This window comes from Hyperoodon ampullatus (genome assembly GCF_949752795.1).
Source record: "Hyperoodon ampullatus genome assembly, chromosome: 9".
Taxonomy (NCBI): Eukaryota; Metazoa; Chordata; class Mammalia; order Artiodactyla; family Ziphiidae; genus Hyperoodon; species Hyperoodon ampullatus.
The window spans coordinates 53192351-53208870 of NC_136922.1; the positions used below are offsets into that span (position 1 = coordinate 53192351).

At 39.8% G+C, this 16520-nt stretch overlaps 1 protein-coding gene across 2 annotated transcripts in view; it reads right to left on the reverse strand.

Moving 5' to 3' along the window:
• Nucleotides 1-4970, reverse strand: part of AKAP9 (A-kinase anchoring protein 9) — a gene marked incomplete at its 5' end in the record, with an annotated part of 150198 nt that extends 145228 nt beyond the window's left edge. For both annotated transcript variants that reach the window (XM_079711809.1, XM_079711808.1), the window contains one exon: nt 4707-4970. In XM_079711809.1, the coding sequence (XP_079567935.1) occupies nt 4707-4754 (48 nt within the window). The remainder of the gene's footprint in view (nt 1-4706) is intronic.
• Between the last annotated feature and the right edge of the window lie 11550 nt (nt 4971-16520).

The following is a 16520-nucleotide window of genomic DNA, read 5'->3' on the forward strand; positions in this document are numbered from 1 at the left end:
ACCGGGGCACGAACCCGTGTCCCCTGCATCAGCAGGCGGACTCTCAACCACTGCGCCACCAGGGAAGCCTCTTCATTGGATCTTAAGGATCTTTTTTACCCAACCACTTCTCTATCCCTGTTCCTGCCATTTCTTGGAATGGCCTTAAAAACCTTTCTTCAATACATACTTCAAGAAACCTGTTCTGCCCATTCTTTCCTCCATATTCTCTCTTAAAGCTCATAATCTAAATATCATGTTTTGCTTTGTTTTTCTTCCAACAAAGCCTAAAGGTCATGAATTAGTTTTTAAGTCACAGACAATGCACCACTGTTGCAATAAATGTTGATGGTATCAAACTCCTGTATCCACTTTGAAAGCTAAGCAAGCTATGTCACATATAACAATTAAAATCTAGAAAGTTGAAAAGAAACAAGGATGGAGAGTAACTTTCTTAGTGGTGGAGCACTGTGTCTGAAATATGCAAAGAACAATTGTACACCATAACTAACTTTGTCTGAGTGGAAACAGTAATTGAAAAGTCCTGTTATCAATAACCTAATATACAGCTTGCACAGAGCACCGTCCTTTTTTGCATACAATTGGCACTACTTTCCAAACTGAAAATGCTCATTAAACAAATAAAAATCATATGATTAGTATTTACTGAATGCAATAGGCAAAAATTTTTAATAATTATTCAACAAATAATGCCAATTATATAAAATGCTGAATAGTTGATTAAAAACTTTGGTTTTACTGAATTCTACTACATTAGCAGAATGTTAAAAAGTATACCTAAGGTGAATTTGCAGAAGTAATTTTATACTGAATACATAACTGTCCTCTAATTTTGTTAGCTAATATTACAATACTTTCTTTACATAATACTGTAAATAATTTTACTTGGGAAAAAATGAAGTCATTTAAAGTGAAGTTAGAATAGTTTGGATCAACACAAGGACAGCCTACGTAGTACCGTCCCTGTCAGCACCTTGCAGGGGGGTTAGCCCAGCTCTGAAAATATTTACTTAATGCAGAAATGTCTCACATTTCCACGGGTCAGGCTTCTTACTACATCAACACTGAGGAAGTAGCTGAGGACTCAACAGCAAACGAAAAAACCAACAGGTAGCAGAAGAACTAAGCTGTCATAAAGCCCATTCACCAGGCTCCATCAATGCTTGGTTATTACAAACCACTGTATCAAGCTCAGTTACTGGGTTCTCTAGTCACAGCAAATCTAAAACAGCAAGTTAGGGGAGAAGGCAGAGGAGATGGAGCAAGGCAAGATAAGCATGTTCGTGGCAATGAGAACTGACAGAGAAAAAGGATAAGAACTACAAAGTCAGAAAGGATATCTATAAATGTCTAATAATATAGAATCCCAACTATATAATGCAAGCAGCACTGGAATAAGAATTATAGTTCCAGGACTACACTAATGTCAGTGCCCTTGGGAAACCTAGTTATTCTGTGCCTCTTTTCCTTTTTCTGTAAAATGATCATAAAATATAACATGTTATTCAACATACTATATTTGATAAGCTTTTATTGTTTTTAAAAATGGCATTTAAACATTTTTACTGGTCATAAAAGAAATACATTGCAGAGAATTTAGAAAATACTAAAAGTGTAAAGAAAATTAAAATTGCCTATAACCCACCACCCAGAGATAACCATCATTTATATCTTGGTGCATTTTTTTTTCAGGTGTCTTCATATATAAATATGTACATACATTTTTTTCAGTAACATTTTTATTAATCTGGCATTATTTGTGGGCATTTTCCTCAATGAGAAAGTTTCTATAGAATTATTTTAATGGCTATATATATCAAAATTTATTCTCCTATCGCTGCAGATTTTGCTTGGTATAACACATTTTATAAAGTATACTATACTGTATACATGACAGGTCATTTAAAAAAAATGATCATTTATAGATATATAGAAAGGAAGTTTTCCAATGAACAGCTTACCAAACACCAAGTAAAAAATTTACAAGTTGTGGTTTGTAAAACTAGACTATCAAATACAATATTTAAGTCCAATGAACAAACAAGACATTTAGAGAACCAAGTATCTGAATAAGTTTTAGAAATGATGATTTTAAGAGATTTCTAATGCCAGCAATAAGATACTTCCAATTAAGAGAATTGTGGAATACTGTTATTAAATTACAACATGCTAGTAAAGTAGCACCCATTAACAACTCATAGTCATTCTGCTCATTCATTCACTAAGCAAATATTTACTGAGTACTTACTACCTGATAGATATTATGCTAGACTGCATTAATATCAGTATCAAGAGCCTTCTTTGTAAAACAGTCTTAAAAATGAGGTAGCAACATTTAACACATTTTACCAAATGAAAAAATTCGCCCAATATCCTACTATACCATCTCTCTCATTCTACTTATTACCCAGTGTCTGTCCGTCCCACTAAACTTTGAGCAACATGAAAACAGAGACTATCACCACCTCTGTTATCTCCGGCTCTTGGTATAAAACAGGAGTTCGATACAGGTTTGCTGAACGACCTTACACTTACAATCCAAAGTTTTTAAGTCCTAATCTAAAAGCACACATTTATACAAATGAAGTAATGTCTACACTATTTTTGATGATGCTGTTTTCACTCTATTTTCCATGTTCCTATCAGTCTTCATACCTTAACAGCTGAATAATATTCCATCACATTAATATAGTTTAGAAAACGATTCTCCTAATATTGTCTTTGAAGTTTGTTCCAGTGTTTTTATATTGTGTCGCCAATGCTCCAGCAAATATATCTTGCCTTACATGTCTCACAGATTTATTTCTGACTGGAAAAGTTGGGATCTATTATAGAAGATAATCTTCTACAATAAAAGTGAATGTTAAAAGAAGATTTTTATCCCATAGGCAGAATTTTGAAAAACAAAAAACACACATACACACAAAGAAACTAGAATTATTATTATTTTTTTCTTTTCTTTTTTTTTTTTTGTGGTACGCGGGCCTCTCACTGTTGTGGCCTCTCCCGCTGCGGAGCACAGGCTCCGGACGCACAGGCTCCGGACGCACAGGCTCAGCGGCCATGGCTCATGGGCCTAGCCGCTCCGCGGCATGTGGGATCTTCCCGGACCGGGGCACGAACCCGTGTCCCCTGCATCAGCAGGCGGACTCTCAACCACTGCGCCACCAGGGAAGCCCTAGAATTATTTTTTGCCAAATCAAAGCAATTTAAATAAATCCTGTATTATGAACTGTGCTGTCCAAAGTAAACTATGTCTTTTGGACTGCTTCACATATACTTAGGAAAGATACTTCTGGAGGCAGACAGTAAAAATTCTCAGGTAACAAACAGACAAACAAAATGTCTAATTAGAACAGAACTTCGATGTTTTTGTAAGGAGGTGCACACTGTACCTCCACTTTCTTGGATTCACAGATCACACTCAGACCCTCAGACTGCAGAAATGTTAGCAACTTTGGGCTTCTAAAGATGCCTCGATTCCCTTCTCCTTCCATGTATAGATTCTAAAATAATAATCTACCCGATAACATACAAGCACTCACGCTTTGACCTTAGGTAATATGAAGCTAGTTCATATGTTTATATTCATTTAAGAAACTTGTGCTAAGCATCTACCACTGTATCTCTGCAGTATGGCCCTTCAGTGATTACTGAAATCACAGACCCAGTCTCGTTTATTTGGAGGAAGGAGAAGGTGAGGAAGAGAGAAGAAACAGTTAACTATATTATAATTTAATTGAGGTGCAACTATGGTTACTAACAGTGATCTCTAATAAGACAAAATATAGTCTAAAAATGGTAATTTCATTATAGGGAGGAAGGGAGCCTTTGAGGCCAGACAGAAAATATGCTCAAACATGTAATTTTTAAAAGAAATATTCTATTTAATTTATATTTTGTCTATGTTAAATTTTTCATGAAACCCAGTGAATAATACCTTTTGCATTGTTTGCTTTACAGGTTTTTTCATACACACATTGGGACTCAACAAGATATATAAAACAATTCAATTATTTAAAGCAGGAATTCTATAGGTGTTGCTTAGAATATGGAACCTTGCGTCCCCAGGAGTTCCATTCACACACTGCATTAACATTCCACACAATACAAAGCGCATGCCATGACAAAGACCTCCAAACACAAACATACAAAGCCATGCTTCTAAAAACGGCCCTAAAGCGAAGTTCACAGCTGGCACTTGTGGCACACTCAAGCCACGGCTGAGGCAGCTGTCACAGGCCAATCACACACCCAAGAGTGCCAGCGTGCCACCTAAGAAAGCCAAGCTGATGATGAGCGTACAAATCCCCTACCGAATAAAGAAAGGCCCCAAATCCCCACCCTGAAAAGCACAATGCCTGCACAACCCAGAGAACTCCCTAAAAAAGCGAAACGTTGGAGATTTAAAAGCAATAAATATCAGCTTATGGCAGTACAGTAGAAGAGGGATTTTTAATATTTGGGCATTCACGAGAAAGGAGCCACAGCACCCAATCATCACGGAAGTATCCGCTAGGTAGTTTATCACCAGGCTTTTTCAGTTGGAAAAGGGAGAGAAGGCGAGGGGGAAACGCATACCCTGCAGCACTTCCCTCCCCAGGCGGCGCACCAGGGCTGCTAAGATCTCCGCTTCCCAGGCCCCCTCCCAACCCTTCCCAGCCACCACCTCCCAGCGCAGGCCGGGCGGCCTCCAGCTCTCTTACCTTGGCTTTGCCAGCCTCCAGCTTCTTCTGTCTCTCTTCGTCCTCCATAGCTTCTGCAGGGAAGGCTGGGGGAAGACAGGCAGGGGGTCGGGAACGGAAAGGTCGGTTCACACGGGGGTGCGACCTCAAGCTCCGCGGCCCGGGGAGCAGGGCTGGGCCAGGCGCTCCCCCCCGCCCGAGTGGAACTAGTCTCGGCGCTCACTGGCTGACCGTCTTCGGCCGCACGGGTAGCGTCGTCACCGCCGCCGCCATCTTCGTCTCCACGTAAACACACGGCGGGACGGGAGGAAGGGGGACGTTGTCCGCGCAGCCGCCGCGGGCCCGGCCGCTCGGGGCAGGTGCGCCCGCGGTCCCGCCCCGCCCCGCCCCGCCCCGCCCTCGCCAACTATGCGCGCCGCCGCGGGGGCTGCCCCAACCCGGCCTCCGACGTCGGCGCCCACAGGCGAGAATCCGGCGGGAGAGAGCCCCCTTCCCCGGGGACTAACGCCACTCCCCAGGTGGCGGCCTGGCTGAGGAGGTGGGAGAGAGGGGGTGCGCCAGGCCCCACCACCGTACAAGGGACTCTGGTCGCTTTTAAAACATGGAGATGTTTAAAATTTCAAGGGAAAAAAGAAAACACACGTCCCTAAAGGTGAAATTGGTGAACGCTGAAAAATCCCAAAGGAAAAGATGGGGGGCGAGGAGGGGACCTACCGGACGACTGCTCAACCCGGAGGATTGGGAGAGCAGCCAGTAGCCCTCACTCCTTCCTTAGCAGAAAGCCCCTCCCTTTTCCTCCCACGGGGCTGCCCAGTCTCCGGTTCATCTTCAAGGCCCACCTCACGCGCCGTCCGGGATACCTTTTCTGATCTCTTTGTTACCTCCAGCCTAACTTAATCCTCTCCCACCCCTCCTTAGAGCTTCCCCTTAGCTATGGTGTTCTGAAAGGAGCCTAGGCTTTGGAACCCGGGTTGAAGACGAAGCCAATATAGACATTCTAGCTTAAATGATCTTGAACAAGTTACCTATCCTCCTGTAGCTTACCTGGAAGTTTTGGAAGGCTTGTTAATATATGTGAGTTAACATGTGACTGCCCCTGGCATATTAAAACATCCTTAATGTCAGTTTACTTTCTCCTTGTATTTCCCTTATGTACTCTGCATGATATTTTAATAACTTGTGGCCCTTCTTAATTCACCTCATACTTCTGCCTCCTTAATGGCAAAGACTGTCTCGCTCATCTTGGCATCACTAAAAAGACCAGCGTAATGCTTTGCACCCAATAAACACTTGTTGGATTGAACTGAGCCATTTTAATAAATTTAGCATGACTTTCTTTTCTTTATTTTCATTTGTTCCCTCATTACTTCCTTTTTCCTCCCCATCATCATACTCTCAAATTCATTCCTGGTATGAACTAACTACGCTTTTTGATTTCTCAGGTTGATCCAGGTTGATCATGTTTCTCCTTTGTTTTGGGTTAAGTTAGACTGAAAAACTAGCAGGTGTGAACTGAAATAAGCTATCAGTTAAATCACAGAAGTGGTGTTAAGTGAAAATTGGGGTTAAAAAAAGAAAAAGGAAAAAAACTAAAAATCTTAAGTCTACCACAAACTGAAGACTAGTCTTAAATAGTCCAGATTTAGAAATTCTTAGATTTAAAAGAGTTTTTTGTTCTCAAACTTCATAATGCATACATAATTGTGGCAGCTTGTAACACCCAAGTATATAGTCCTATTTTCCTAACCTGAAATGAGAAGTGGATGAGATTAAACATTTTATCATGGGAATAAAAGAATTGAGACAATAAAAGAAGCTTGTCATCTACCAAGCTAAGAATAAAACTAGGACTGGAACCAAGTGTTCTAATACTGCAGTGATTTAAATACTGCCTGGACTGAGGGACTGTGTTTGTAGATTCTGATTGCCTAAGAGGAGGAAGCCCTACAATATCTGACAAGATATTCCTGTTTGTTAATAGATGCTGCTTTCTCAGTGACTAAGGAATTCACCTGTTTGTTCCAGTGTGTGCTGAAAATGTTCAAGAAACATTTGTTCCAGTATGTGGTGAAAATGTTCGAGAACCTTCTAAAGCAATGATTATTTCAATGTTTCCCTTTACTAAGAGCAGCCAGTCATACGTGTCTTTTATATATAATGGGTGCTCAATAAATGTGGAAAGTTAATTGTGCGTTGAGTGCTGTTAGAAGGGCAAGTATGGGGCACTAGTGCTCTGCCACCTCCTTATGACAGCTATTCATGTCATGTCATGTCATGATTCATTCAAGTCATTCCCTGAGAAGATATCTGAGCAGAGAATTGGAAGAGATGAGAGAGTGAGCCATGGGGATAAGTGAGGATATTGCAAGTCTAAAGGTCCTGAAGCTAGATCATGACTTGACTGTCATGTTAAAGGAAAAGCAGGAGACAAGGATGGCTAGAGTAGAGTGAGCAAGGAGGAGGACAGTAGGAGATGCGGTCAGAGAAGTAACAGGAGGCCAGATCCTGTAGAGTTCTGAAGGTCATAAGGACTGGCTTTTACACTGAGTGAGATCGGGAGCCACTGGAGAATTTTGAGCAGATGGGTGACATGATCTGGATTATGTTATTAAAGGACATCTGGCTGCTAGGAGGAGACTGGACTATGGGGCATCATTTTGGATGCTACTGCAATAACCTAGACAAGAGATACAGGGAATTTGGACCATGGTAGTGGTAGTGAATTAGATTCTGGATATATCTTGAACATGGAACTAATAGTGCCACAGGAGTTGTAGATCGAATATGAAGTTTGAGGTAAAAAGAGGAGTCAGGGTTGACTCCAGTGTTTTTGGCCTGAGCAACTAAAATGATGGAGATGCCAGTAACTGAGATGGGGAAGAGTAAATTTGGAGGAGAACATGATAAATTAGAGATACATATTAGGTATCCAAGGAGTGATGTCAAATATACTCCTGGATATCTGAGTCTGGAGTTCAGAAGAGAGGTCCAAATATAAATTTGAGAATAATCAGCATATAGATAGCATTTTAAGTTAAGGCCTTGGATGAGATCATCCAGGACCATGCTGTCCAATACAGCAGGCATTAGCCACAGGTGGCTATTGAGCATATGAAATATGGCTAGTCTGAACTAAAATATGCTGTAAGTGTAACACATTGGATTTTGAAGACAGTATTTAAAACAAAATAATTTAAAATATCTCATTAATGTTAATGATGAGTGTCCACCATAGAGAATTACCTTACATGGTTACTACTGCATCTCCTTTAGACAAAGCCACTCTTTCTAAATTAAAACTGGTCCTGAAGAGCTTCCTTAGTCAAGGCCCAGTATTGAAATTGAAGGTTAAGACTGTTCTATCAATCATGGATAGAATGATTCCCTATATTGGAGAGAAATATGGCTACAAAACCAAGATTCAAAAGCTGAGCAGATTTATACGGGAAATTTTCTAAACGTGTTGATTTTCTGTCAGTGAAAATTCTTAAACTTGGAGCAACAATAAAATGCTTCTTGAAAGAAAAATAATTTAATAGCTCATTAATACATCAATTTTTTAAAGTAATATATTTATATTGATTATATTTTGAAATGCTAATATTTGGAGTATATTGGGTTAAATAATATATATATGAATTTCATCAGTTTATTTTTGCTTTTTTTAATGTAGCTATTAGAAAATTTCAAATTACATATGCAGTTTGCATTCATGGCTCACATTATTTTTTATTTATTTTTTTTTGCGATACGCGGGCCTCTCACTGCTGTGGCCTCTCCCTTTGCGGAGCACACGCTCCGGACGCGCAGGCTCAGTGGCCATGGCTCACGGGCCCAGCCGCTCCGCGGCATGTGGGATCTTCCCAGGCCGGGGCACGAACCCGCGTCCCCTGCATCGGCAGGCGGACTCTCAACCACTGTGCCACCAGGGAAGCCCTCACATTATTTTTTATTAGACCGTGCTGCTCTTGGGGGCAAGTTTAGATAGAGAAGTGATAGAATGACTGAGTCTTGGAGCACTCTAAGAGGGAGGGAAGGTGAAAGGAATCAGCAAATGAGACTGAGAACACTGGCTAGCTTAGTAAGAGGAACCAGCAGCCAAGTGAAGAAAGTGAAGGAGGAGAGAGTGATGAACTGTGGCAACTGCTGCTAATAGGTTAAGTAAGTTGAGGACTGAGAAATGACCACTGGGTTTAGCAAGGTAAAGGTCACTGGAGGCTTCCTGGGATGTCATTGTAAATCAATCATTAACTGTTTCCTACTGAGTGCAAGTACTGCTGCAGTATCATTCTCAACAAAGAGCCCTTGGAAGTCACTTCCAATGGACCAGAATTGAAAAGGGAAATGATACCGATTTGTCATCCCTGATTCAAGTTACATTCTAGTGATTCTGTTTATAACATCTGTAAAACTCATAATTAAGCTACACTTCTTTTACTGTTGACTTGCCTTCTTAATAGTGAGAATACTACACTATACTTATTTCCCCAGAGGAATTAAAGATTTCTAAAAGTACTTTTTATATTTTCAGTTTAAATAGTGTTAGCCCCTTATTGGCAAGATAGCAAACAGGCCTGTGAAGAATACCTATCATGATCAGTAAACAAGAGATTGCTCTAACTGTAGCCAAATCATATTTTGAGAAGCTTTCTCCATCCCTCCCACCAGTATATTGTAATTCCCATTTCATGTTATTTGATCTTTCACAAATTGGTCAGATACAACCTGTCTGCCATTTCATTTAGTAGCCAATACGTATCAGTAGACCTTGACTTCACAAAACCTGCAGCAGCAGAGGCAATTCCTTAGATTCTATATTAAAAAGAAAAAAATAAAGAAAAAGATGGTTCTTCTCTCTTATATTGTCTGGAACAAAATATACCTCCTAAATTCAGGAGGAGGGACATTACAGTTTTTCATTAGCCTTTTCTCTTATTGATTAAATAATTTTTCTTTAGCCCTTTCTTATATGGTCTATCTAAAATACATTTGGTCAGGCTTCCCTGGTGGCGCAGTGGTTGAGAGTCCACCTGCCTATGCAGGGGACACGGGTTCATGCCCCGGTCCGGGAAGATCCCACATGCCATGGAGCGGCTGGGCCCGTGAGCCATGGCCACTGAGCCTGCGCGTCCGGAGCCCGTGCTCTGCAACGGGAGAGGCCATAACAGTGAGAGGGCCCACGTACCGCAAAAACAAAAATAATAATAAAATAAAATAAAATACATTTGGTCATTTCAGTTGCCATTCTCTGGATCTTTGCCAAATTCTATATAATTCATTTGAGTTAACCAAGTGATCTTCATTAAATATTTGAACTATGTGTCTCACCATACCACAGTTATCTTGAGTTTTCCTATGTGCTTAATTCCTATTTATGTGTCACACATATTTTAGTGACAATACCACATGATTGACATATTAACCTCATTTTCCTTTAAATGCAGACACATTTTCTCCTTACAATTCTGGTTTTATTTTCTCTTTAACATGTGGCTTTCTAGAATTTTTACCTGAGTAAATTATCAATATACAATTCAATCATGTCCTTCTCCACAAATATTTAAAATGTACATAGGCTTTTGAATTTTAATCCTGTTCTTTAAGGCATCTCACCCACTGGTGAATTCTGTATTTTGTTATACAAACCATCTAAAAATGAGTCAGATTTAAAATGAGTCAGAGTCCCCCAAATGTCTCATCAGTAGTTCTTTACAAACAGGTATACATCTTTCTCATTCTTCAAAAGCAGTTATTGTGAAACAGAAATACCAAGAATTTTACTGATTGTTCCCTTCAATTTTTCCAAGCCTAGAACAAAACATTGAATATCCAGATACATGATCCTATGGTAATAAAAATGTTATCTCAAAATTATTCAGAGAAACTTTCATCTATGACTTTTTTGGTAAATCAGATAATCATCCACTCAGTGTTTCACCACTTCGTCTGTCTTCATGGCTTTGTTACCCTAATTAGAAGACATTGCCACCTACCATTTCCACTGAGCATTCTCTACCATCACTTGACATGCAAACTGCCTAAAACTATGCTCAAATCTTCCATCCAGTAGCAACACTTGCAAAATTCTCTATTTCAGTTAATGACCGTCTTCCAGTCTCTTCAACTTGAAGTCTTGGAAACATCTTGAGTTCCTCTCTACTTCATCCATCATATCTATCAGGCACATGTCCTGTTGTGCTTTCTTTCCCAGGATGTCTTGATTCCTTCCCAGTTTTTCTTTTTCCAGTGCAAACATGGTAGATTATACCCCCATTAACTTATATTTTGAAAATTTCAGAAGACTCCAAGCTGGTATGTCAGTTTCATTCCTCTCTACTACCTTCTAGTCCTTATAAGTCTGTCACATTAGCTTTCTAAAACATAACTTTCACTGTCATTCCATTATAAAATGACTTCCTATTGCCCAATAAAATGAACTTCAAATCCCTAAGTCTGTCATTCAAAGCCCTCCATAATCTGCCCTAGTTTTACTATGTAGTCCTAACTCCAACTCCTCCTGCTTCCCAACTCCCTACTCTAGTCAGGTGCTCACTGGGCTCCCCATGAAGCAATTGCTAAATCACATTTACACAATGCCAGAAATCCATATATAATGCCAGAGTCATCACAAGACAAATATTTATGGGACATACAATTGAGCTCATTTTTTTATTTTTCAAATGTAACTAGTACCTTTTGTAATTAGGGTTAAGATGAAGAAAAAGGAGACATTAAATCCTAAAACCAAAAATGATTATTTTTACTTATAAATAGAGGTGAAAGTATATAAAAAGAAAATAGGAGGGAACATAGTGGTATACCTTTTACATTTTATAGAATGAGAAACTGAAAGATTAAGAGATTAAATGACTTGCCCAACTCTCCATGGTTAGGTAGCAAAAGTCTTACCCAGAACTAGTCCCAGACCCCTTAATTTAAGCCTTACTTCACTGTGTTAAGCTGCTTCTCCAAATGAAATCAGTACTTGAGTTTGAAAGGAATAAATACATCTTACAGAATGTATTAAATAGGACTTCCCTGGTGGTGCAGTGGTTAAGAATCCGCCTGCCAAAGCAGGAGACATGCGTTTGATTCCTGGTCCGGGAAGATCCCACATGCTGCAGAGCAACTAAGCCCGTGCACCACAACTAATGAGCCTATGCTCTAGAGCCTGTGAGCCACAACTACCGAGCCCACATGCCACAGCTTATGAAGCCTGCGTGCCTAGAGCCCGTGCTCAGCAACAAGAGAAACCACTGCAATGAGAAGCCCGCACACTGCAACGAAGAGTAGCCCCCGCTCACCGCAGCTAGAGAAAGCCTGTGTGCAGCTACGAAGAGACCCAACGCAGCCAAAAATAAATTTAAAAAAAGAATGTATTAAATAAAACTTATGATTTTTGGGTTAAATTTTAAGGTTTCAAAAGATTATTTATGACTTATGAAATTAGAACTTGCTTAAAGTGGCCTAATGAACTTAACAAAATGTTAGAGAAATCTGAGGTGTTAACTTCTATCAAGATGGAATTATATGCCTGTAATCCAAGATATTGCCATTGATTACTGAAGAGAATATATACCAACTTTAGATCTTCAAGGATTTTCATGACACCAAGTAGTCATAGAATATAATCTAAGTGAATTTCTTAAGGAGTTGTATCAAGGGTCCATGTAGTTTTTAGAGTCAAGGTACACTTAGTTTAAATATGAAAGGAAATTTCAAATAATCTTTCAGTGTCCCTCCTGTTTCAGCCAAGAATCTGTGAAATGTTAAATACCCTCTACACTTACAGTGCGCTTCTTAGGGAAACTGCCCTGATTTGCTATGGCTTGTGCTGGATTTGAGTGAAACCAGCTTTGTTTATCCTGGGCTACAAATGTTTGGACCTCTAAAAAGACTGCACACAAAGGAGTTAGTGTGGCATAAAATTCTAACCAATTTCAGCACTCATTTTGAATGGTGATATATGGACCTAATCACACTGTCTCCCTCTTGGAAAGTCAGATGCCTTGTGAACTAAGAGAATTTAGGCATGATTCCAATTTTCCATGATACTTGATATACTTCTCAGTCTTGGAAGTTCTGGAGTAACTCTATGACTCAGAAGATACCGTCCTGGGGCTTCCCTGGTGGCGCAGTGGTTGAGAGTCCGCCTGCCGATTCAGGGGACGCGGGTTCGTGCCCCGGTCCGGGAAGATCCCACATGCCAGTGGAGCGGCTGGGCCCGTGAGCCATGGCCGCTGAGCCTGCGCATCTGGAGCCTGTGCTCCGCAACGGGAGGGGCCACGGCAGTGAGAGGCCCGTGTACCGCCAAAAAAAAAAAGGAGATACCGTCCTGGGCTACCTACATCCCAGTATGTCCTTGCACAAAACCTCCACTGCCAAAGATAAACGGAGTATAACTTTTCTTTGCATCTTATAAAGCCTAACAAATAGATCTTATGTAAACTGCATGCCACTTTAAAAAAAGGGCAAAATAATATGAAATATTTGAATGCTTTCTATATACCCAGAATTAATATATATATCTTCACATAAATTTCTATTCACCCAAGAAACCAGGACTAGAACTTACCATTGTGAAGGTATGTAAGGTAATTCTGAATATGTTTATATACCCGTGTGTGTGTTTATGTGTGTTATGTGTGTAGGTATGTGTGTGTAGCAGTCTATAAAACTTTACTAGAGAGTCTCTTGGAATAAGCTGTCAACCAGTAATCATTACAAACTTCTCTTTCTACTAGTGACTGGAATATCATTTGGAACTCTGCAGCAATGATTTAATAAAGGCTATCTAAAGGTTTGAAAGAGCTAATGTGTTAGAAGGAATCAAATCTGACGTCTATATTGACAAATAAACTGAGACATGACATAGTACCACTTTTTGAAAGAAAATATCCTAAATTACTAATTTAAAATATAGAATCTCAAAGTCTACAGATATAATTTAGAGTTGTAAAGTTTGCTGATTTTCCTTTATAGGAGTGACTTAACTTTTACCTTTAAACATTTCTATAGTAGCTTTAAAAAAACTTCATATTTTGTTAATGTCCAGATTACATTTGTTAACTTCTTGATTTCATACTGTCTCCAACAGTGGTTCTCAAACTTTAAAGTGCATATGAATTACATGGAGTGTTTATTAGAAATATAAATTTCCTAGGCCAGAAGGTCTGAGAAGAACTGAAAGGACCCAGGAATCTGTATATTTAACAAGCAACCCATGTGACGGTAATGCAGGTGGTCTGAGGACGAGGCTAGTGCTATAAACTGAATGCTTGTGACCCCCAAAATTCACATGTGGAAATCTTTCTTTTTAAAAAATATTTATTTATTTATTTATTTTGGCTGTACCGGGTCCTAGTTGCAGCATGCGGGATCTTCAGTTGTGGCGTGCATGTGGGATCTAGCTCCCCGACCGGGGATCAAACCCGGGCCCCTTGCATTGGGAGAGAGGAGTCTTACCCACAGGACCACCAGGGAAGTCCCCATATGTGGAAATCTTTTTTTTTTTAGCATCTTTATTGGAGTATAATTGCTTTACAATGGTGTGTTAGTTTCTGCTTTATAACAAAGTGAATCAGCTATACATATACATATATCCCCATATCTCCTTCCTCTTGCATCTCCCTCCCACCCTCCCTATCCCACCCCTCTAGGTAGTCACAAAGCACCGAGCTGATCTCCCTGTGCCTATGTGGAAATCTGAACCTTTGTTGTGATGGTATTAGAAGGTAGGGCCTTTTGTAGGTGATTACGTCTTGAGGGCAGAGCCCTCATGAAAGGGATTAGTGCCCTTATAAAAGAGATCCCAGAGAGCTCCTTCACTCTTTCTGGCATGTAAGGATACAATGAGAAGGTGGCAATCTGCAACCCAGAACTGATCTCAGACTTCAAGCCTCCAGTACTGTGAGAAATAAATTCCTGTTTATTATAAACCACCCAGTTTATGGTATTCTGTTATAGCAGGCCAAACAGACTAAGACAGCTCCTGTTCTATAAGTAATGATTTGACAAATACATACCAACACAGATATAAAATTATCATTTCTTTTATACCACTTAAATTATAGTTTTTGCTGTAGGATTTAAATTTGGGGAAATGTATATATGATAAAATTCTAATAGGGGAAGCTCATCTTTAAATAATCTAGGTTTGAAAAATTGACAAAAGATATTAACAGGTCACAGAAAAAGAACTGTTAATGCATTAACATTAAAAAAAGTACTTTAACAGATGAAAAAATCCTGGACCTAGCTCATAATGAGACAAATGCAAATTAAAACTATACTCAGACACCATTTCAAACATACCAGGTTGGCAAAGCACATGTCCTTATAAGTGAAAAACTAATAAAGGGGCTCACAGAATGCATTTTATAACTCAAAAGGTATTTGTATTGGCTGTTAGAGGAGATCACCATCAAACATTTTCATTACCCAGCCCTTATATACAAAAACAGCATTTTTAATGCATGCTAGTCATTGGCTGTAAAGTCTTTGGTTGAGCATGTTGCCAATAAATATTTGATTTTCATTTTAATTATAAGGGTACCCATTTCCTGAATAGCCCTAAAAAACTAGTAATGTAAGGTATACAACTCATTTGTATAAATGTAGCATGATATGCTCTATATATTGGTATAAGTAATGATTTCACAAAATTTGTCCTTACTTTTGGTATGTACATCTGATTAGCTTTGCATTCTTATACAATAGGAAATGTGGATTTACATGTCAATGAAATTCAATCCCACATAGACTGACTAATCCATCTTTAAAAAAATGGATTACATGTGAAGATATATGGAAATGGATCACACACTCTTTTATCAGTATTGTTGTAATTTTCATGATTATTTTTCTTCCAATTACCTGTTTAATGAAAAACATGAGTTAGTTTTCAATAAATTTTCCTGTGACAATTTCTGTTCCATATATTTTAATCCAAATTATTATAGCAAGGGCTTCCCTGGTGGCGCAGTGGTTAAGAATCCACCTGCCAATGCAGGGGACACGGGTTTGAGCCCTGGTCTGGGAAGATCCCACATGCCACGGAGCAACCAAGCCTGTGGCCACAACTACTGAGCCTGCACTCTAGAGCCCGTGAGCCACAACTACTGAGCCCGCGTGCCACAACTACTAAAGCCTGCACGCCTAGAGCCCGTGCTCCGCAACAAGAGAAGCCACTGCAGTGAGAAGCCCACACAGTGCAACGAAGAGTAGCCACCACCCCCTGCCCCCCACCACTCATGGCAACTAGAGAAAGCCCACACGCAGCAACGAAGACCCAATGCAGCCAAAAATAAATAAAAAAAATAAATTTATATTAAAAAAATTATTATAGCAGTCATGTCACAGTCCCTAAGAACTAGAGAAAGTAAACAATCACTGTATACAGTTTTGATTTCTTCTCTTTAATCTCATATGTTTATCTTTGATAGTTTATGAAAGTTATATCTGCACAGTACAACCTAAACAAGAGAATTAATGCAATAATCTAGAAGACTTGAGCAGAACAAACAATTGAATTAATGGGTTCAATTCTCCACATTCTTTCTTACTTTTTAAAAAAGTTTTATTTACTTTTGGCTGCGTTGGGTCTTCGTTGCTGCACGCGGGCTTTCTCTAGTTGCAGCAAGCGGGGGCTACTCTTCGTTGTGGTGCGTGGGCTTCTCATTGCGGTGACTTCTCTTGTTGTGGAGCACAGGCTCTAGGTGTGTGGGCTTCAGTAGTTGCAGCACGTGGGCTCAGTAGTTGCGGCAGGTAGGCTGCAAGAGTACGCGGGCTTCAGTAGTTGCAGCATGCAGGCTCTAGGGCTCACGGGCTTCAGTA